This window comes from Rhea pennata, chromosome 1 (assembly GCF_028389875.1).
Source record: "Rhea pennata isolate bPtePen1 chromosome 1, bPtePen1.pri, whole genome shotgun sequence".
NCBI classification, from domain to species: domain Eukaryota; kingdom Metazoa; phylum Chordata; class Aves; order Rheiformes; family Rheidae; genus Rhea; species Rhea pennata.
The window spans coordinates 158,226,766-158,250,861 of NC_084663.1; the positions used below are offsets into that span (position 1 = coordinate 158,226,766).

The following is a 24,096-nucleotide window of genomic DNA, read 5'->3' on the forward strand; positions in this document are numbered from 1 at the left end:
ATGTAATTTAACCGTTTCTAATACAAAATCAGAAATGACCAAATTGCCTAGCAATTCCCTCCCTTTTCTTAAGATGGGAAAAAACATATTAAAAAAGTCATTATCATATCCTTTTAAGTCATCTAGGACTATTAAAAGGTGAGATATTAGATATTGGAATGTATCTGCAGTATAATACACATGTACTCTTGCAAGTGAATGACTACTATAGGTATGAATTTCATTTTCAGTATGAGATTAGATGCTTTTGAATAAGAGCCTAAAATTCATTCTTTTCCTCAATGGGGATCTATGCAGCTTGCAAGAAATCATATTCTGCTGTTTTTATCTGCTTAAGATCAGAGGATAGGAGAAAAGGAAAGGTTGACTTCTGCGCATGCAGTCAAGTATTAACCAGAAGAATGCTGTGCCTTTTGGAGAGATAGTGGTTTTCTCAGTCTTTTGTAACATGTTTTTCTTTATACATCTGATGCTCCCGTCCAAGTCATTTTTTTAACCTTTTCCCATATTTTTCCTTGGCAGAGTCAAAGGATTTTAATTGTTAAAATTGAAATAAATTGCTCAAATCATGATTTCCCTTTGGACAAAACTATCAAAAAAAAATTAAGAGAAAAGATTGGCTCATACTTTCAACTGACATTTATCTGAAGTCCAAAATGAAGAACAAAATAAAGGTTATAGAAGGCTAATATCAAATTAACAGGAAGTAAGTATCTTTTTAGAGGATGTAAAAGAACACAAAAAAACTAGATGAACTTAACTGTTTTAGATGAATGTGGTTTAGCTTGCTTTTACTTTATCTCTTCCTTAGCAAAAGGATATATAATGTTACTTGATGGAATTAATCCCTGCATCTATGATATTACTCTTTATGCTTAATGATTAAGGACCAATCCAAAACCTAGTGGAACCATGAATTTAAGAATAATCTCTTCAAGATCATGGCTTTTACTAAAAATATCCCTCAGTTATATACACCCTGCAAACAGTACTATTTTTAGCTGATAAATTGTATGTTTGTTTGAAGCAGGCATTGCATTTATGTGGAATGTGATTGATTATGTGAAGTGATTTCTGATGTGAGTATTTCTGTACTTTGCACGTTTCCAAAAATACTTCTAATGCATCTTGTCTGAGAATGAATTATAGCCATCTCCAGGCAAGGAATAGGTAGTAGTTATATGGTTCTGGAGCAGCTCAGAAGGAAAATTAACTCCCAGATCCAAAGACTTGTGCCAAGTTTCTGGCCAGTATATTGTAACACTGGAGGTATGTTCTGTCCAGTCATCCATCTATTCCAGCCCTTGAACAGTTCCTCATAAGCTATTGAAGGCCAGTTCTGAAAGATAATTCTGTAGTCTGTGTAATTCATTACGAAAGGCTGACAGCCTTAAGCTGTAGATCTTTATATTTTGGATAATTCTTCCCCCTGCCAAAACCTCCTGAATGTGCCTTCTTTTGTGTGGATACTTCCTTTTCCTGTTGTTGCTAGATCAATAGCACCACTGACTGCATCATTCACCTGCCTTATTTAAAGAAAGCAATAAGCACTTGAGTCTTTCCATTAGGTAGTTTTCAAGCCAGATGCAGAAATGACATGTGTTATCTCTGAAGGAATATTGACCTTTGATTTCTCAGTAGTTTATGGTTTTTACATCTCCTCTAAAAATTTAAATTCAGAAGTAAGAAAAGATACTTTGTGACAGATTAATTTCTCTCAGAGCATGATGTCGTGATGCTTGCGTGTGTTACTCATCAATATTACAGGATAATGTATCATGCAACTTACAAATATCTCATTACGTTCTCAGTGCAAACAGCATGTATCAGAAATACTACAGTTTGAATGTACGCAAGATTTATATTTCCCTAGGGTAAAGTAAAACTTGAGACTCATTATAGCATTTCTAGGCCCAGCTGGATAGCATACCAGGTCTCAGCTGGTTAGCTAAGAGCCTCGTTAGGATTCAGGGAAACAAGAAATGTATCCTAATCAGGGTGCTAGGCAAGTATTCAGCTTGGTCTTGTGCTAATCAATGTTTTCTCATTCTCTATGAGATTTTTTCCTTTACTCCTGTATCTGTTGCATGAGATAAGTAAAAGTTAAATGCACTGAATAAAAAGTAATGCTTTACTTGTAAAGCTGTTGCCAAAAACAGGAACCATGCAAGTGACTTCAACATTCTTGCTATTTTCAACATTTTGCTACTACTGATTTTCATCTCACAACTTCAAAAAATACATTTTAGTCATTCTGTATAGAAATAGAATTCTTTAAAACAAATTTTAGTGCAAGCCCAAAGAAACAGTAAGCTGAAGGACGGGAAATTTTGGAAAAGAGACTAGAAAAACCTGTTTTATGGGGAAGCAATGCCTTGGATGATACAACATCTAAATAACTAGACAATAAAAGTTCATGAAGCTTTGTTGTAAGATCTTGTATACCCAGCAACGTGGAAATTTGTTTGTTCAATAGGAAAAAGACTAACTGATTTGTCAAAACTTGAAATGATAGTTTAGGGTATGATGTAAGAATTTAAAAACTCAACTCCCCCCCAACTTCTTCAGACACTTTTTCTGAATTATTAATTAAATGGGAGGTTGTGTGGGTTTGTAATAAAATTTTTTTTAAAAAAAAATTTTTTGTTTTGTCTGAACTATTTTCTATATCAAGACAAAACATGTCCTCCTTCAAAAATACAAAGTGAAAAAAAAAGTAAAAAAAAAAAAAAACAGCTGAAAAATACCTGCCTGAGAACAGGTTACTCGGATGTTTTTAAGCCAGTTTCACATCTTTCCTTTCATGTATCGGAGTCAGTGCCTGAATCTGAACTGCTTATTCCTTTCATTGATAGTGTAGGTTTATGTAAATGGTCTGATCTTTGAAAAAGACTGAATAGAACTGTCCTGGCAAAGACGTCATTTTATTTTGTGTTGTACTTTTTTTTTTCTTCTCAGCGTGTTGAAAGATCCTCTTTCTCAATATTTATACAGCCTTTTTCAGAGCAATGCTTTGCAAGAAATTATGCTCCTCGCCATTTGGAACAAGATGTATACTAGTATGGATAAAGCTGATGCCAGTGCATTTTCCAAGTGAAACACTTGTTACCGTTCTTCCTCTTGAAGTAGGTACATTCAGGATTTTTTCTGCCTAGCAGGAATTTCTGAGTGGGATTCATCTTGTCTAATTTTCTCTCTCTAAAAGTCAGATTATTATATTTCCTCATAAAAATATCAGTACTCAGTGAGCCTAAAGGATCTCCTGGTTGACTATTCTGTTTCCATCAATGGCTATAAGCAGAAACCTGGGATGACTGAAAATGGGGACAAGCCAAGTACTCCCCTAGTTCCCAGCTCTTTTTTGTTCAGTTGATTTCCAGAGCCTGATGTGGTCTCTGTGTGTTTACTAACCACCAACAGATATCTCTTCCAAATACTTGTTTATTCTTCCCTTGAGCCCATGTAAACTTTCAGCAATCACATTGTTCCCTGTGTGCAAGCTCCTTACATCTGCTTCCTACTGTACAAAGAAACACCTTACCTGGACTCCCTCTAGCTTCATTTGATGTCCCTAATTCTGGTATTGGAAGAGGCAGAAAATGGACAGTCTTTGTCTCCCTTTGCCATGCCATTCATGATGTTAGAGTTATCCTATCCCTGTCTCCTCTCGGATCCCCATCTCTCTCCCATCTGGCTTTGACACCTTGCCCACAAAGCCACACATTATATGGAAGCTGTTCCCAGCCTTTGATCCTCCTTACTGCTCTTCTCTGAGTCTTTTCCTGTTCTGCTACATATCTTTTTTGAGATGAGAGGATAAGAACTGTACCCTGTTCAAGATAAGGGTGAAGCACATACGAACTTTCTGCTTGATCTTTGCTTAATTTTCTGTTCCTTTCCTGTTAGTTCCTAATAGTTGATTTACTTTCTGACTGTTGCTGAGCACTGAGCCTGGTAGTTCCATGGTCAGCGGCCTCTCTGCTAAATGGTGATAGTCAGGTCACAGTCCATAATATTTTTATATCGGAAATTCAGATGGATTTTTCCTGTGTGTCGCATTTCATATTTATCTGTGTTAAATTTAATTGCCTAGTCATTTAGTTTTATAAAGCTTTATTGGATTTCTTTATAATTTGTCTTTGTCCTCACAAACTTGAATAACTAAGTATCAGTAGTAAAATTTGTCCCCTCCATGCTTATAGCTTACCCGGGGCATTCATGAATTCTGGAATAGGGCAGGTATGGCTCAGGTCCCCACAGAAATAGTTTGGCAATCCCTGTCCATTGAAAACACTGACAATTTATTCCTACTATCTACTTCCTGACTTACAACCAGTCAGGTATCCCTAGAAGCACCTTTCTTCTTGTCTTATTGCTGCCTAGTTTTTTAAATACTTTTTACTGGGGGGAAAGCCTTTAAGAGCAGAGTTTATCTACTAATTACTGTATTCATGCATGTGTTTACACCTCCAAAATGTTTGCCAGGAAGGACCTCACTCCACAGAAGTAACACTGACTCTTTCTTATCAGATCGTGTATATGTGAGTATCTGCTAATTCCATTTGTTATTACAGTTTCTACTAATCTGACCTGTAACCCTGATTCCTGTATCAGACAACTGTCTCCTCTAACGTCATTATAGCCATTTTGAAAAATTCACTTCACATTTACAGTCCTCAGCTATTGAGGCAGCTTGACAGGAGAGGTTACTCACTACTGGCGGTAACTCATAATTTCATTCCGCAGTTCTCTCAGTACTCCTTGGTGAATGCCATGTAGTTTTCGCATTTTGTTTCCTGCGGCTTGTCAATCACTGTAAAATAGGATATGGAATAAATTGAAAAATTCAGGTGTCTCCTTTGTTGAGTTCTGCCTCTCCCTCCACCACAAAAGACTTCAGAATGGAAATTTTATTAGTTTCTTTTACAGCAGATTTATTTTATTCTTTGCAATGATCTTGTCTTCTCTCAGGTTTCTCTTGTGTATTTATTATCAGTTGGCCCTATGGACTTTGGCAAGGTTCTTGTCTCTGATGAGTTTAAAGAAAGATTTAGTACTGAGTTTTAATTCCTTTTTCCAGTTGCTCTTCAAAGTGTCTTTTGGACCTTCCTTGTTATGTCTTGACATTTAATCTGCCAGAGTTCCTGATCATTTCCTTTTCCTTAGTTCTGGCACAGCTTCAGCCTTCTGAGGGATGCCTTCTTGCTTCTAATAACTTCCCTTACCTGCTGTTCAGTCCTGATGACCTTTTTACCTTTTTTTAAACACTTAAAAAAAAGAAAAAAATCTGTGGTCTGCATTCATCAGTCCTGCAAAGCAGGGATCTTTCAATAATCTCCACATCATCTGTAACATTTTAATTCTCTTAGTTGCTCTTTTTAAACAAGCTTCTTCATCTTTATGTAGTTCTCCCTCTGGAAACTGAGCAAAATTTCTGTGGATGCTTTCGGCCTTTGCTGCTCCTGTAGGGATGTTGACTCTTGGCTTATGGCTGCAGTTACAGTCTTTATCTAGATTCAGTGCAAAGTTTTGAGCCAGGCCCTGTGTGTTACTCAGGACACAGTTGAGGGATGTGTCCCATTTTGAGCACTGCCTAAATGGCTGCTTCGAGGAGTGCTCACTGACTGCCTCGTAAAAATGTGATCTCTGTGTAATGTTCCAGTGTGACGCTATCTAATCTTCATGGGGGTAACTGAAGTCTCCTGCTGATCTTGTATTTCCTGCCCTTTCTGCCCCCAATTTCTCATGGCATATCACAGTCAATGCCACCACCGTATTTGGGTGGCCAGTAATGTGTTATGTTCTTCCTATTCAGGCCTCGAATTTTAGTCCCTGTGGATATTAAGTCACTTGATCAGGTAGTTAGTTTGTCAGTTTTGATTCTTATCAAAGTGCGCTTCTGTGGTCCAGTGAGTGTTGAGAGCATGAGGATAGACATGAGGCCATGAAGCAGGAAGGGAGCAGAAACAGAGTTCAGGGAATTGTCTCTTGCTCCCAGGATTCACCTCAATTTTCTCCATGGTCAAAGGGAGAAATTGTTCCAGAGAGCAATCAATGGCCCCTTCTTTGGGATAAGACTAGCCAGTGTATTCTTAGTCATATAAAGTTAGATTGGCTGCTTCTGTTATTTTTCCAATTGCAAAGTGCACATAACTATTCAAGGTCTCACGGATGAAGGATTTACATGCCTACAGTGTGTTGTCAGTGAAATATAAGCTTGTCATGTACACTGATTGGGATATCCTCCTCCTTCCTGCTGAAACTTGACCACTTACTCTCTTTAAAAATACTGAGGAGCTCCTTAGCAGTTAGGGTGCACAAGAGGAGGGGAGCAGAAACAGGATGTAGTGGTTCTGATGCTCGGTTCAAGGACCTATTTTTATATTAAATAGCTGTTGGGTAAGAGAAAAACTTGGAACAGGGACTGTCTACCAGTAAAATAACTTTAATCCTCAACTCTCTCAAGCTTGGGACAGATCTACTTAAGCACAGAAGCCCAGTTCCGGACAGCTGACCCTGGGGGTTAAAAAATTCTACTCTTTTTTTTCAGGGAAAACTGATCTCTTCTTTATATAAAGACAGTTGGATACACAAAGATGGGGTAAAGAAAAGGATGAGAGTTGTACTTTTATACCTGAATCATGTTCTTTCTTGAGCTTTGCATGCAAATGAATCTAAGCCTCCTTACATAGCTAAGGAGAGGTACATTATTAATGTAAGAGGAGCAGTTGAGTTATTGATTTAGCAATAGAAATAACTGTATTTGTCTCATATAAAGCTTAATATTTCACAATATTTAAGTGGTGAATCTGAGATAATTTCTGTGAGCAAATGAGCCTTATGTGTTATTCCAGCTCTAAAGGTGCAGGCACTAATCTGAGTCTGCTTTTAAGTTGACAAAAGCTATGGCAGCCTATGCCAGCTGATGAACTACCTCTAAATATCTAGAAGGCAGTTTCATCAGCTGCTGCCATTTTAAAACCTCTTTTTTTCATACATAAAAAAATCTTGATGAATATCCCAAATAATGAATACTTGTTTTCATATATATGAATTTACTAGTTTTGGACAATTTCAAATTTAGTAGACGTTTGATGGAGTTGCAGTATTACTGCCTGAATTCTTTAATACTAGGCTAAAAGCAGCCCCTTGTGGGTTTCCTAAATAGGCAGTGTGTAGTCTGGTTCTTTTTGTTTGCTTGTTTGTGTGTTTGTTTGTTTTATGACCATACTCAGAGGAAATATTTAATGGGTGACAATTCTCAGCTTTGATGTTAGTTTGCAGCATATATGACTCTGTGGACTATATTTCATAAACTACTTCACAGAGATTTAAATTATCACTTTAATTTTATTAAAAGTAAAGACTTTTATAGTACTTTCACTTAGCAAAAATACTGACCTTCTATAAATATGTATGTTCCTGTTTAAGAAGCCAGTGAAGATGCTTAAATTGACAGCTCCTGCTACAGCTAGAATTATGCCTTATCTGTAATCTTATATATCTAAGGATTTATATCCCTTTGTTCGATTTTACATCATATAGATTTTCACAGTGTAGTGTCTGAGCAGTTTTCTGAAGTGAAGGAAGTAATGCAAGTAACATCCATCATATCTATTCCTGCATCCTCTCCCCATGGGAAAAATGAGGGTACTGGAGATGCTTCAAGTTTATAAATGAAGTGAAAGCCAGAAAAAACTTTAGTTATTCAGAAAATGCACTCCAAACACTTAGCCCTAAAGAAAATGATGTCTCTAGTGAAGATGAGCTTCACCACCACTGCAGAAAATTTCAGCGTGTCAGAGAAACAGTGCTTTGGCAACATTGCTATCATTGGCCTTTCAGTTAACCTGAGCTGAAACAATGACGTACCTTAAAGATAATAATCGAGACCTTGGGCAAGGATAAATACTGCATGGAGGGCCAATTCAGGAAGCAGAGCACAATTTTGCTACCGAGGGAGTAGCAAACTCAAACTTACTGTATTGCCTTGCTCAGCTCCAAATACTTCATGGTCACTGCCTATTGGCACAAAAGAGAGAACTTCATTTCTGTGAAGAAAATCAGTCCTACTGACAGGCTCATGGGTGCCTCTAGCAAAAAGATTATTTCAGAGTGAGTTTTAGGTTTATCCTGAAAAAATATCAGCTCTAATGCTATACTCTGTCTAAATATCAATAGTAATGAGATAAGAAAGCAGATCTAGCTTTTTGCAGCTAAAGATTGGTTTTTTGAATGGGCATCTCACTGCAGCCCTCACCAATAAAACCAGCTTAAATGTTAGCTTGACACCCTCTCATCTCCTCCAGCTGATCCAAATGAATAAAATAATAATAATAAAAAAATCCGTGTAGTCTTTCTATGCTAGATTTTGCTCCTAGCTGTGTACCTATTATTTTCACCTCCATGATAGCTGCCTGTGTGTAACCAGGGCTGGAATTTGGCCCTTAATACTGAATGTGTCTTCATTCTGTCTAATGTAGGTCAAGAGAGGAAATTAAATGATGACATTGTGCTGCTTACTGTGGCATTTCCCAGGTGTTTGTGTGGTCCCTACTGATTGCCTTGAATCATTAATCAAAGGGTAACTGCACTGCACAGCCCACAATGTATTCTCAGCAGGCACATGCATTGATGATGCTGCACCAAGAAAAAAGACTTAATTGCATTGACAGTACATTTTTTTTCACAGTTTAGAGTGTTTATCAAAATTGTGCTTGTAGCATCTAAAAATACTGTAATTAGTGCAGCTTTTGGCCTCTTCACACACTGTTTTCTTTTTAGTTTCTTCTGTTAAAGAAGACAGCTGTTTGGGAGGAAAACAAATTCATCTCCTTTCCTTCTCTCTCGCCTCCTGTTTTGTATTTGAGTGCATCAGTAGGAGGCTCACAGTTTGTTGTAAATGTTCATTCACAGTTTCTGCAGTTTCCTACATTCATATTCGCAAAGTCAGAGTATTTCAAGATGTCCTTCATATCAAGATACTGTTACAGCTGGCATACAGAATACAGATTTCTGGGGCTTTGCTGCCCAAGACAAAACAATGCTATTTAAGGGTATGAAAAACACCTGACTTTAGGGGAGAATGTATAAATTTGGGTCAGTCATTTCTTCATTCTTAAAGTGTTTCCTTTCATTGCTGATCTAAATGTGGCTTGCAGCTATTAACATGGAAAGTGTATAACAGAATAAAGAAAAAAGACCTTCTTTGACCAGATAAAGCATCTGTAAGAGAAGATAAGACTGATGCTGGTAAGTTGGGCTTGTGACACCTCTGGGCAGTTGGGTCTTGGCTCATGGGCAGGCCAGAACAATCCTCTTTTTTTTTTTTTTTTTTTCCCTATTAAATGTGCAGGGCTGTGAGAATAGGAAAGGACCCAAAAATTGCCATGAAATTTGGACTGCCAGTGTGGGCTTCTGCTCCTGTGCCAGGCAGCCTGCACACACACAGGACCTGCAAACCCATGGGAAACTTAACCTGCTTAGTAGCTGCGCGTCTTGTCCTGGACAGAAATAATAAAAATTTGTAATGGAAAGAGATCAAACTGGCTTAAAGAAGATATTAGAAAATACATTTTTTTTGAACATTAAGAAAAAGGAGACCTGACATCTGTTTTGCTTTCTAGAGAAAAATAATGCCATGACTCATTTTTGTCATCCATCCACTGCCATTAAATATCGTAAAGTGCTTTGCTACTTCAAATATCTGCATCAGGTTTTAAAATGTTCAAGCGGCCATATATTGCCTTGTAAATCTTGTATTACAGTGAAAAAGGCTGTGTATGTAGCAGAACCTTGCAAGGCTGCAATTTCACTGGAAAGACTATTATTATTTCATAGACTGCAAGAGTAAAGCCCAAGTGCTGCAGTATATGAAATCCTAAGGTTAAATTATAGACTTTGCTGTAATGTTACACTGGACTTTATACTTCTGCCGCTGATGTAAGACTTGCAGCTTTATCAAGACGGGAGCCTATTATCATCATTTGGCATAAAAGCTTTCACAGAGTGTATGTATACACCATGAAGGCTTGAGATCACAGAGGATGCAGAAGAATATTGAGATCATCTAATACTTTCTGCTTTGTGAATGAAGATGTTTGGAGCCAAGCTGACAGTGTATTGCTAGTTTACAGTGTATGTGAGAATCAAGAATATTTGAAAAATATTAGGTTGGACAACAGCCCTAGAAAAACTAATTAAATGATTGTATGGCAATTTTAATAGCTAAGTATTAGGATCCACAACAGTTAAAATGGAGCAGCACCAGAGCTCTTATCACATAACATACTGGTCCTGTGTGGAGCCAGTATCCACCTAAGCCTATGGGAACATTTTCACCATCTTCAGTGAGTTTGGGATGATTGGGTATCAAAATGCACATAAAGAAAGCATCTTGGCATTAATTCTGGCTATTTTGGGAAAGAAGGAGTGGGGGGAATCCTGCTACCAGAAGGAATAAACATTTGGATGGGTATTTGAGATCCAGAACAGATTGTGTGTGTGATACGACCCCCTCAAAAGGAGGGCAAATTTGGAAACAGAGCTAAGTAGGCCAATTGCACCCAGTCCCATAGATATAAAGCATTTGAGATGGGACTGTCTGAGGTGCTATCTGGAGTGAGAAGTGGCAAAGTCAAAGGCTTCTAAATTGCTAAGGCTGCACAGCTGGGCTGAGCTCAGCTCTGAAGAGGGCTGGTGCTTTCCCACCTTTCCTTCAAATTCTGACTTGTGGCGTCTTGGCGTATAAAGATTTGCAAGACGGGTACAGAACAAATTCTCTAGGATATGACTTGAAGTTATAACTTCTATTATACTTATCTCAGTTAAAATTATTTTGGAATTATTTTGGAATTCTTAAAATGGAATAAACCATTTTAAGAAAAAAATCCACATTAAGATTCATATTTAAATTTTATAAACATTTAAATTCAGTTTTTCCATCCATAAATTAAGGGATAATTCTCACTATGTCCATGACAGGAAGAGCTGCATGAATGAATTAGCAACACATGTTGGCTGAATTGAAGAAAGTTAAGTATTTTTAAGAATAAAACCCACAATGGTCAAAGGAGAAAAATTAGTAAAAATTAAGTGCATTTTAAATAATTAAGATTGTAATGAAACTGCTCTTAACATAAGCTTTTGTAGACAATTAATGCACATAAATCATTCTGTCTCCTTCAGTATCTTAAACTGGTAGTTTTTATGAGATGGGATAACTTGAAAATTTCTATATGTCTTCTGAAAAATTTATTAGGCAGACAGATTATTTAGGCTGTCAATTATTATAATCTTCCAGTATAATACGAGTTTAATGCCTTTGAAAAAAAGATGTCACTTTCTTCTGTTGTACAAACTCTGCTCTTCGAAATGCTGCATTACAAATTAGAATAAACTTAATATATGTGGATTTTGAGTTTTAAAACCACTGATTTAGAAGGAATAAGCTGTGTCTGAGGTATCCCTTGAATTGATGATGCAGCTTGTACTAGCATCTCTCTCCTGTCATCAGCAAGACGACATTAAGTTCTAGTGATTATGCCACTACTATTAAATTTACTTCCCTTTAAAGGGGACGAAAGATGTTCCAAACATTCTATACCTGAGACTAAATCCTCAGCTGAAAAGAGTTGCAGTTTTTGCACTGTAAAATCTTTTTCTTTCTGTAACAGGTTGTGGAGAATGATGAGTGCAGTTTACAAGTTCCTGTGTCTCGTTGTAGAAGGTTATAGATGGAAAATTACTTTGTAATTGAAAATTATTTTCCATTCTCCAGGAACTGAGGCACTTGAAGGAATGAACCTTTGTTTTGTGTGAAGCTGTTGTTTTGATTTATGACTGTAGCTAGCACAGAGGCTTTTTCAGTCTTACAAAGAGACCATCATGATCAGTGAGAATACTGACATCTGAAAACCTTTTTACGTGCTGATGCTGCAGGGAGATGCCAAGACCTGTTTCTCACTCCCCCAGCCATTCCCAGCCTCGTTCACTTAGCAGAGACTCTGCTCTCCTTCAGCTTAGTGAAAAAAGAAGAAAAATCTCAAAAAGAGAAACAGTGCTCATTAAAGCTTAGCCTAAAATTGTATGTGGATTTTAGAATAAGTGATGTAGCAGCCTTCTAGCCAGTCTGCTGTGAGTGTCCTGTTTGGCACTCCACGCAAAACAGTTCTGGGAATGCAGTTACTAGAGTAGTTTGCAGGGGTTCAAGCAGGTGTTCATATCACTGTAGCTCCAATTGCTTTAGAAAAAGCTAATTTGTTATTTTCAATACCCTATTGCGGCATAATACATCTTCTGGTATCAGCATCTCGTGATAAAAAAGTGATCTAAGGCTGCTGCCTATTATACTGAAAAAAGGTCTGGAAAATGGAATTTTCATTATGTATATAATTTGGAAAAAGGAGTTTTAAACAATTTGCTATTTAAAAGCCTAGTCTTTTTCTGCTTGTAAACACAAGTAGTAATTTTGAATATTGATTTAGATGTCCTTAGATTTCAAGTGTTGTTAAGGTTTTTACTGCTCTTTTAAAACGTACATTAAATCCTTTTAACAGTCACAGGAGTTATGGACTCTGCTGAATTCTGTATCTCTTGTTGCTCATTAACCTAACACATAATTCTATGTGTTTATGAAAAAAATAACATAAAATCTTCCCTAGTTATTAAAAAGTACAGATTTTGAATGAAAAAGGTGATATTTAGTGATTAGTACAGCATCTATGGTATCCTATTCCAACCTGATATTATATTTTTCCTTAACTTATGGATTAACTTATCCCACATTTAGGTGATCTGTTCTTGTCAGTCTGCAGGACCACTGTGAATCTTTTGGGGAATTCATGTGAAATTCATAGGAGCAAACTTATAGCAACACTCCTCTGCTAGAGTAATGGGGGAAAAAAAGGAAAAAATAAAGAGCAGAAATTGCTAGGTCCATCAAGGAAAACTGCTTTGCTTCCTGTTCTTCTGTGGCTCTATGCTTTGGTTTTTTTAGCAGCAGTAGCTGCTGTCTGTAGAGCTACAGTGTTTGTTATCCTGAAATCCAGACTCCGCATCTTTTCCATGAGTTTTTGATACCAACCACGTTGGTAACTTATATAAACCGACTTGTTGAACTAGTGCTCCTTAATCCACCAGGCTAATAATAGCGGGCAGCAATCCTTCCTCTGCTTCACTTGGATATTTATACTGTTTTTGTGGCTTTGGACCAGATCGTGTTATTAAAGCAAGTGTATTAATCTTTCCACACTCCGCCTTATCTTGGGAACACATGTGTAGAAGCTTCTCTTGCCACTCACCGGAGGTGTTTCAGGTGTTCTGGGGCTTCATTGTGTTCATCATTGTGTAACCAAGGTTATTACGACTCTTTCTGTTTCTGCGTGGCCCCTGCACAACCAATTGTTAGCCTGATGCAGAATAAGGCCATTTCCTAATCCGAGAACTTTGCCTAAAATGCCACTTTTTCTCCTGTGTTGCTGAATACAGTAATACCACCCCCATTCCATCATGCTTCAAAACGTCCAATACGGCACCAGACTCTGTTAACAAGGTGGAGTTTTACATTAAATTTGCAACTGCTCCACTAAGATGGGTACTATTAGTCTCCCCTGTGTAATTATACTTTCATCTCTTTTCCCAGAAAGCAGAGGGGAGTGGATCCTTCTAATCTTTAAGCCTGACTGCTCTTCAACCAGTGGGACTGAAGGTGTTTTCCTACAGCCAGAGATCACCTGCCCTGGTTTCACTGCCTGGCTGTTGGGATCCTCTCTTTCATTTCTAGCATACAGTTCTGCCAGTCTATGCATAAAGATAGTAAGTGGTTTCTTATTCCACTTGGCTGTATCTTCTCCTGTGCTCTCCATTTTCCTTCCAAATTCTATTCCTGTTCTGCTTCAAATGCCATCTCTATGATTCAGCCAGCACTCCTGGAAAAATAAAAATAAAAAACCTCTGTGTCTTCCTGTAAGCAAGCCCTATATCCAGAATTTCAGGGGTCCACCTTGTCCTCAACTTCCAGGGCCTGGGCTTGTTTGCCTTCAGGCCTATATACACAATATCTGTATGTATTTTTTGCCTTGTCCTTTTTGATTACAGTCCTTAATTTCTTTTCCTTATGGAAACTCTCCAGCCCTCCTAGCCTGCCCTTCTAAATCCACACAGTTTATAATAGCAGGATTCAGAGATCTCGTAGTCACTTGCAACGGGCAAGTGAACCCTTCAGTGCTATATAGCTATGGAGGCCAACCTCCCTCCAGCACCAGTTGAACAACTACAGACAGTAACTGTTTTCTAACAGTATGCGACTCTGGGCCCTCATCTGCTTTTTTTTTTTTTTTTTTTCTTTTTTTTTTTTTTTTTTTTTTTTCCCAAGTGAAGCTCCACAGATGATATTCCAGCAGCCTTAACACATCTGAACACTGGCTGTAGCCAGGGTAGCCTGTAATTCCCGTTGGCTGGGGTTTCTGGGGATTCAGCACTTGGTGGCTATACAGACTGCCTTAGCCACATGATTTTGACCAGCATTGATTAAAGCAGCCAGTGCTTCTTAAGCCTCCAGCCACTCCACACAGCTATTGCCATTCAAAAGTCCGAGATCTTTAGCTAGAGCTCAGACCTGAGTCGTATCCAATTGCATTTCATTCAGCACCTTTCTCTTGCACTGTTCCCTGCCCTGCTATATTTACAATATATAGCACTTGTTCATATGCCTGCATATGCAGAGGGACATATGGACTCTGGGGAGTCCCCAAATATCTCTGTGCTGATCCTCAGAATCCTATTTTGCTCTCTTCCAGTTTGTGCTTTTACTTGGTGACTTCTGTTTAAGCTTCTCAGTTACCTTCTTATAGAAGTTGTGCTTCTCATCCACCGTCTCCTCTTCTACAGGTTTCATCAGCACCATTATAACAGCTGCTTTAGCTTGAGCCAACTCACATTTTAATTCTACCCTCCCTACCACATTATTTTATATCCAAAACTTCTTTTCTTAGTCTCTCCTACCATCCTTACCATACTTTCATTGCTACAGCTGTTTCCAGCCATTCTGCAGCAAAGGTGCATTCCCTGGCCCTGAATTCCCTAGCATGATCCCAGTAGCATTTGTTTTCCTCCCCTAATGCCTTGCTCTTATCTTCACATGCTTGCACACGCTGCCTGCTGGCTGCCCAGCATTCCTCAGAGCCCGGGTTGCTGTTAACTCTTCCTTTCCCATAAACAATCCACTCTTTTTCATGCCTTCAAAAGCTCATACATCATTCCTTAAAAGACCATTAAAAGCCTCAGGAGTCTGGGGCTTAGGACCCCACTGTCCTGCCCATGGTCCTAGCATAGTAACCTTGCACCCCTCCTTCAACGACTACTGCTGTATTCCTTGATGGGTTTGAAAAAGCTATGAACCTTTCGCTTTCCTGCTTCGGCACACATGGGTTGTGACCTTTTTACCATCCTGGTATTCAAGTGTTCTTGTTCACTGTATGTGACAATGATAAGATTTCTATTCCTGTTGTTATTCTAAAGAAAATAAGACTGTCTTTGTTACTAATTCTTTTACTAAGCAAAATTGCAAAAAGCTACTAGCACTTCCCTCGTGCTAGGCAATTCTTGGGAATACTCACATGTGTTTTAATGTACACAAAGTCGCAGGGAGGACCCAATCAAACGGGAATCAGTCCTTGCCTGGATACTCACATGGTAGGTGGACTTCTCTATCTGGCGAACATTGTGGTGTCTTTGTACTATTGTACCTTCATATTGCTCTTTATGTAGTCCATTTTCAAGGAAAACCATACCTGATATAGTCTGAACAAGTTTTATGTGCAGAAACGGTAGTGTATACACAGTTGTATTATGTATCAGTGAAATATTTTGTGAGATGGCCTTAGTTTTGCAGCAGCTTTGCAACTTACTCATGTAGCAAAGCGTTTATTTTCACTAACCTGATAAGCTTCTTTGAGTCCATGGCAGCTGCATTCTGCATCAGAAATAGTCAGGGTCAGAAACAGTGATGGGACATTCAGGTCAATGGAATTTTCTGTATTGGGTATTGTCTACTTCTAGCAAAAGTTAAGTGAAACTGAAAGGTTTTGTTAATTCTTTCAGCTGTACCATGACTATTGCATTGTATTTCTTATTTAAGCTCTAGGAGACGAACAAGTCTGTCAAGTCACTAAAATTATTAAGAAGTTATATTTAACTCTTTCTATAGTAGAGAACAACCTGCAACTTAGTAAAAGGCTCCGAAGTAAGAAGAAAAAAGTTGGGCTTACATTAAGTTTTGCAGAGAAGGGGTTGCTTTTTAGAGAATCTAGAGGTCGATTGTGTTTTGATTATCAGACCTCTGTAGAGGGACTGGTTCTAAGTGCCGGGGATTGACCATGAAAAATTGAATATCACTGTTTTTTTATTTTGTCTGTGTTTAATTTCCCCATTCAGTTTCATCACAGCTAAGCAAACCTATGGACTTAATGAGTTGTCTGTCATTTCCCATGTATGGAAGCAGTGGCAGTTTTTAATAACTTGCTGTCATCAGCATCTTTGCCTAACCCTTAGCACATATTCTCTGCAGTGTGCTGCGGGTTTTCAGATGTTCTTAATAGAATGAAAATTGTTAAGGCAATGTTTTCAGTTCTCTAGTCAGAACTGCATTTTTGACAATGAAAATGTCCTGGATTTCTTGCATTTATTTCATATTTTACATATGCTTTGGACAGCGAAATTGTTTTGTATGTCTCTCCTTTTTTCCTGTCCGTGACAAGAGTGTGAAATTCTAGAAGTCTTAGGCTATTCCACATCCCTCTTCCCCTTGCAACTGGAATGTTTACTGTAGCTCACTAGTGATTCTTCCTTGTAGGTTTGGCTTGTAGGTTTGGCTTGTAGGATCCCCAGGACTCCTACTGGCCTTTCTGGGAGAGGAAGGAACTGCAATGCACACCCCAGCTTACTAGAGCTTTCTGGTTTATGGTGGTCAGTCTGACAGTTAACGCCATTTGATTTATTATTTCCAAAGAAATAAGGAAGTTGATGCTTATCAGGTGACTCAGACATCTCTGCCCTACTTACAAAGACTACAAAGATTCCTTAGCTTTTTCATGTTGACTAGTTTGTGACACTGCCCATTTAATCTGACAGTCCCTTATGATTTCAAAGCTCTTAGGCTCCAGAATAAGCGCAGGAAGCAATGCTGCTGTTGAAGAAAGCTGTTACTGGAAGGGTCAAGAAAGTCTCTGGCCACCCTTGCATTGTTGGCAGGTTCGTCTGGAATCTCCCTCAGTCTTTTGAGAAGGCCAAGAGAGGCAGAAAAGATAAGCACATCTCACTCCTTGTGCTCCATTCTGTCACTGCTCAAGACAGAAAGCCTCTTCTACTGAACTGTCCTTATGAAGGTTAAGGTTATAACATTATGAGGTGTCCTGTGATTCGGCACTGAGATATCACAAGAAATATGGGAGCTTACATTACATTACGTTATTCTTGTTCTTCCTCTAAGATTTTTTTTGGATCTCCATATCCATTGTTTCACGTAATTGGATTACATTCATGGATTCGTTTTGAAGATGGCTTTGAAAATTTTTAGAATTTGTTATGTGCATGATCACGCATGCACCTAGCAACATGACTGAAATCTATTTCCCTCTTTCTCCAGACTATACATTTTTAACATGACACTCAAACACAAATGACTATCTGAGAAGTGAGGCTTGGATTAGCTGGCACCTCATTCTTCTGTTTGATTTTGGATGCAGTTCTGAGAACCAAAAGTATCCTTTCGTTATGCATCTGCCTAAAAAGCCAAAAGCTCAAAAAGGTGCTAGCTATTTGAGTAGAGAGAGTGTTCTGTAATCATAAAGATGTATTTACCTGACAGCATCACCACAACTGAAACTGTTTTCATTTTGTTAGAAAATTTTTTATTTTTTTGTTAATTTTATTATTTTATGTTTTATTATTTTATTATTTTGTTAGATTGGCCAGATTACTGCTGCGTTTGAAACATGCACACTCTGCTCTCCCATACTACCACTGCTAAAAAGTCAAATTCTACAAACAGGCATTATCTGAAATGTATGAATTTCAGACAGCATTTTGATCAAGGAATCATTAAAAAAAACCACCAACAACAAATCCTTATTTAAAATATGGCTATGTGCTTCCCAGTTTTTGTAGCCTATTAATTCTCTTAGTTCATGTACAGAACAGAACACTTTTAATATCTTTTATTTTGCTTTTTTGGAAAGTGCTATTTTAAAAGAACAAGAAATGCATAATCAGTTATAATGTCACCTATTTATTCTTAAGAAATATCTTTTGGCTAATATTTGTAGACAAACAGTACTTTCTGTATAAAACTCCCTAGCCCTGACTGGTCCCATTTTTCAGTAAAGACTTGCAGAAAAATGAATTTTTTTAGTGTAAGGGCGTAGGATGCGTTGACAGCTGATGAGAAACAGGATCGAAGTTCTCTGGTTTTCCTCTTTTGTGACTTAACCATTGAATTACTGCAATGTTTCTTGAACTTGATTAGAAAGCAAAAAATTCAAATTTGAAAAGAATAAATGAAAGACTCCAAATATCTGAAAGATCAGCAGACGAAAAAAAAAAAAAAAAAAAGTTCTTAAGAGGCTGTGCTTTCATTTGGAAATGTTTGTGCCCTGAGTTCAAACACAACTTTTAGGTTTATGACAATTCCGTTGTGTACATCAAGTCAAATCTTTAGGTTTACAAATGCAATTTTTCCTCTTTGTTGAAAACAAATACCTCTGTACTAGTTAAATTACTAGTATACTGGAATGATAGTGAATACAGAGTATATATTGTATTTATGAATAGCTGATATCCTTGCGTCAAATGGCCTTCCTCATTGTTTTCAAAATAATTTTTCCTTTCTGCAGCTCTTTCTCCTTCACAGAGAGCATTTGCATTGGTCCCTGGAGTACAGCAGAGTGGTAACTAGCTTCAAGTGAGTTTAAGTACCCCATGCATCAACAGCTGCCTAACTGACCTGAATACAGGCCAGTTCTACAAATGTTTATTCTGATGCTTTTTTGTCCCACACCACACTGAATTTGGAGCTTATTTATCTAATCACTTCTAAAGCACTTTGTAATAGCATCTACTACCAAGCACCTGAGTTGGTGGGCAAGCTGTTAATGTTTATGCATCTTAAAGGAGTAAGGAGTAAGCACCCACGTCCTATGCATTTTAGGTCTTTATTGCTAACTATGACCAAAGGTAGCATAATTTTTTTTCTTCCTTTAGTCTTTCTCCTCTGTTGTTGCACTCAGAGAGAGGATTAGGATTTGTAGCATAGCCCTCGTGGCCTTAAAAACTATCACAGATAATTCACAGATAGTTTTCTAACTAGTTAAGTCAAATGCTAGTAAAAACTCAAGCTTCAGCAAAGATGACACGAGGCCTTCTAAAACCTAGCTGAGTATCTGGGACTTTTTTTCCCACTTAATTTCTCAAGAATCAAGTCATGATATAGATCAAAACTATAAAGGTTTTCACTTATATGCATTTACCAGGGAATTTTCTCAGGGTTATTGATTCCCAATAGTATTTGTCTGTGTCCTCAGCAAAATATTTTTCTGTATTTACCATCTTGGTTTGTAACTTCAAGCTACTTATTGAAATAAAACTGACTGAAGATAGTGAGCATGTTATTTTTATGCCAGTATGCATATGCCTCCAAGTTTGTTTGCCTGTACATCTTTTTTTTAATTATTTAGACAGTGAATGAACCAGAAAAGCAACTTTTTACTCTTAAGACAGGTACGCACTAGGCTATATTTCTGCAGTAAAAAATAGCACTGAGAGCTATATTTTTTTCAAAGTAAGTTAAAGGATACAGCTGATACCAGCTCATTATCTTGGGGCTTGAAGCATAATATAAAGTAGGGATTTAGCAGAAGAATACTTTTCTGTTGTGTAGAAATACCGTAGTACATTATGTATAAGTGGATTTTATTTTTTCTTGACACTTTCTGAATAAAAGTAGAAAAGCTTTATAACTTCCATTTCTACTTGCTGAATATGTATTACATTTTACAGGCCTTTTTTGATATTTACTAGCTAGTATCAGAAATACTTCACATTTGCATAGAAAAAAATGAAAAACTATGTTGTGTTTGTTTGGCTGACAGTTCTTTTCAGTTTCACTTTTTGAGAGAACTCTGTGCTTAACTGAGGGATGAATTAACTGTATAATTTATTTTCTTTTTTTTTTTATATATATATATTTTACCTTACCTAGCTATGGTTTATTTCCAGAATTTTTAAGTATAAGGTTAGTACTCTGGCTTAGATTTCAAGTCAAAAATGCCCCTACAAAGATTTTTGTAGGATATTTGCTCAGGTTAAGCTCGGATATTTGCTTTTACAACATTCTGTTGAAAACTCGTCTTCATCAGCACACTTTAGAAATGAGCATTTTAGTTGTAGCAGAGCTGAGATGAGCTATCAGAAATTCTTCATTCACGTATCTAGACAAATAATGATCATCATAATAATAATAATAATAATAAAGGTCTTGGAGGAGCTCAATGAGGACAAGAAAGGTAAATCTTAGATCTGTGTTTGCGAGCAGACGAAGGAGAAGGTGAGTGCCCTGAGGGTCACTGTTGGTGATGATCTGGGCAGCCTCCTGCCTTGACAGGAGATGATACTTGTGCTTTAGCCAGCTAGTAAGCTGGAGGCTGTAGTGGCTTATAGCTAGCCTGTTTGGTGTACTAGGTCAGGTTTTCTGTTGGTGGTGGGCTTTTCTTTTTTTTTCTTTCTTTTTTTTTATACATATATATATACATATATATGATGCAGCTCTTGCCCAGGGAGGCTGTAGTGGTGTCCACCTCCACATCTGAGCTGATGGACTCTTGGAGTTTATGCATGTGGCTGCTTTGCAAGGCAGCTCTTTCTCTTCCTAAATTTATCCTACATGTTATGATGTTTTTAATGAAGGCATCTTTTTTGGCTTTCTTTTGGCCTTGGGCAACATTTTAATCTCTTTTCTTTATGTGTGTTGATCACTATAAAGATATCAGTTTCCTTCAAAATGTATTTTCAAAGACATGTAATATTTGCTCCTGTTTTTAGGCAAAAAGAAATCTATGATAACAGTTGGTAGAGAATCTGATTCATTGCTGTGTTACCCTGCCCAAAGCCACGTTAGCTCTCTACACTGACGCTCAGTTGAACTGATTCCTGGGAAAATCACTGGAATTACAGTTATGTGAAACTGCAGTAGTTCAGTGACAAATCAGACCTGCTCCCTTTTCAGTTGTTTTCCTGTATTGCTGTTAATATTTGTACTGCCTCTAGAGGTGCCCTTGGTATTCTCATTAGGAATGCTATCTTTGTAGGTTTTCTGGATGCCTATGTGAGTCTTTGAACTGCCATCTGGTGAAATGTACTGTGGCTTGTTATTTACATGGCATTTAACTGTGCCTCTGTAAGGTTCAGTAATATAACGGAGACCAGCAGTTTCTACTGAGCAATGCATTGAAACCAAGTTGTATAGTATGCTGTATCCAACTGTTAAAAAAATAAGAATCAATATTAAACTGTAGCAGAAATCCATTGGAAAATAGGAAAAAATAATTTTTTACTTTTTCTTTGTGTGAGTCTTGCATTTCTTTTTCTTTTAAGCAGCACAGTCAATCTGAACAGTTGCTGTGGACATTATCCTCAGCTCTGAACTTTTTTCCTTCATCCTAGCCTGCAGTGTTCCTATATAATAGGTGAAGAATTTCCATTTTAATTAATTTGTCTTTAGGGACATTCTGTTTTGTTTTCTTACAGAAAGTTATAAGAATAGAAGTTCTGGGAATAGAATCATAGTTACAAATTCCCTAACATAACATACGAAGGATTAAGGCAAAGCTGTTGATTGTCTTTGCTTCCATTGAGGCAATCTGGAATCATTGCGATGGGGCAAAGGAGACTCTTTGACCACATCGCTCTGTTGCTTTTTTATTAAATGGGTCTTGTTTAAATTTAGAACATAAAATTTTCTTTGATGGAAAATTGCCATCTCGTGTATCTGCACAATGTGCAGTGCAAGGCACTATCTGATCATTGTCAAAATCACTGCTGTAATGCAAATAACAACAACGAGAATATCACTGAGTTGCCTGTAGGGCTTCGTCCTGCAACCTTGTCACATGCAAACCTGTGCCCTCATCAGTAGGTGGAGTTTTACAGGGACTGCGTGTTTAAATGTGTGCATTTATCCCTGGTTGTGGAACACCTAGTGCTTTGACTCTGGTCCACATCAGATATGTGGAAGCTCTGGGCTTCTGAGCGTGTATCCTAGCTGTGTCGGACAGCACACTGGGGTGGGAAGTGGATAGCTACCCTCCTCTCTGCTCCTATCAACCCTCCTTCCTCCACTGGGAAGCAGGCTGGGGGTTTGGACCAAGGATGTTGCTGCGAGAAGGGGAGGTGAGAGAGAGGGAAGCACTCCGTACCTCCTGAACCTACCTCGCAATTCAGATGCGACTAAGTGGAGCTAACTTTTGCCACCTTGCATTTGCATTGATACCAGCACTAGACAGGCACGCTAAGAGGAATCAGAACTGCTGCTTTGCTGTGAATGTATGGAGAGGAGGCAACATTATTAAATAGGTCAATTTGTGGTTCAGACAAGAAACTGATCTAATACCTCTCTAATCTGCCCAAAATCTTGTGCAGATATTTCAAGCTTGGACTCCTGAGTGCAGGTCTGCTTTTGTGATTTCAGATTGTTAGAATTTGTTATGGGTGGTTGTCTTTGTCCACACAGAGCAGCTAAACTCATTGCATTGACGGTGACTTTTCAAGTATGCAGTGAAAAACGTCTAGCACATGTCTATTTAGTTTTTCTTTTTTATACAGCAGTTGTAGTTAGAACCTTTTATGTGTCCAAGTAAATGGTCCTTTTATCTAAATTGAGATAAGGAGGAGTGCATTTATGAAGATATGTGAAAGCTCTTTGTGTTACCTGCAATTTCAATGTGCCAGTAACGCTTAGCATTATGAGTTTCAAAGCACCTCACATTTGCAAACAATTCTTAATTTAAACTGTATGAAAGGGTGATTGTCCCCAATTTTAGTGATAGGGGATCAGAAAAACAGTGAAATGATCCAGGCTTTTTGAGCCACAAGTGTTTCAAGTGAGAGGCCAATTGTCCTGGGTCTTAAGCTAAGTATCATGTGTGAAATAATTGCTATTCAACAGCGGTTGCATGAAAAGAGTACAGTCATATAAATCAAAACAATTTGACCACTTTGGATTAAAAAATTACTGCCTGCCAATTTAGCAGCAGTAATTTACACGGTAACAAATTACAGAGATTATTCTATTACAGTTAGTATAAGTTTTATTAAAATTGTTCTTGGGACAGTCAATAAAATAACTACATTTTATACTACTTTTCTGGATGTTATGCAAGCTTGATCTATTATAAGCTTGATCTATTAAGCCACCACAAGTTTCCTACACAGAAATATATACACTATCAGTTTGTCATTTTTCTTTAAATAAATTCTTTTTGTATGTGAGATTCCATGCTGGTAGAGCCTGCTGTTTATTTTATTGTAATATCAGGTTTTTGCTTTTTGTTTGTGGCAGTTTTAGGGAAATTGCATTTTTCCGATAAGAACAAAAAAGAATTCATTTTTGTGCACACAAGTGCAAAGTGGGGAAATCAGCATCTATATGAAAAAGTGGGACAGGGAAATCTTGTGCTGCAGGGATCAGTTATAAAATTCCTGCAAGCTCGGCACAGCCAGGACTCTACTTTTAAACTTTCCACTTCAGAAATGATGTATATCATCTTCATCTTCACTAAATATGTTATCTATTTTACAGGCTAATGAGTGATACGACTGTTTTGACTTATTAATCAGTGAGTGACAATAAATTGTGAAGACTTTGAAAGACTTCAAGAGTTCTTTTTAATTTTTGAGCATTGTAAACAGTTCCTTTGTTTCATTCATCTCTCACTCTCAGTGTGCTGTGAATTCACAGTTTTGCCAGTGAGACTGGGCTCCAGGCACTTGAAATATGCCCCGGCACTGGTGGTCACAGAAGGCCTGCAGATGCTGCTTGCTCTCTGA

General features: G+C 37.8%; 1 protein-coding gene across 5 annotated transcripts in view; it reads left to right on the forward strand.

Moving 5' to 3' along the window:
* Positions 1-24,096, forward strand: part of FGF14 (fibroblast growth factor 14) — a 406,789-nt gene that overhangs the window by 144,884 nt on the left and 237,809 nt on the right. For 4 of the 5 annotated variants that reach the window (XM_062566803.1, XM_062566806.1, XM_062566804.1 and 1 more), the window contains exon 1: positions 15,426-15,693. The exons of the other annotated variant lie outside the window; for it this stretch is intronic. In XM_062566803.1, coding sequence (XP_062422787.1) covers positions 15,628-15,693 — 66 coding nt within the window. In that variant the 5' untranslated portion in view covers positions 15,426-15,627. Of the gene's footprint in view, positions 1-15,425; positions 15,694-24,096 lie in introns of those variants that run through there. 5 annotated transcript variants of the gene reach the window in all.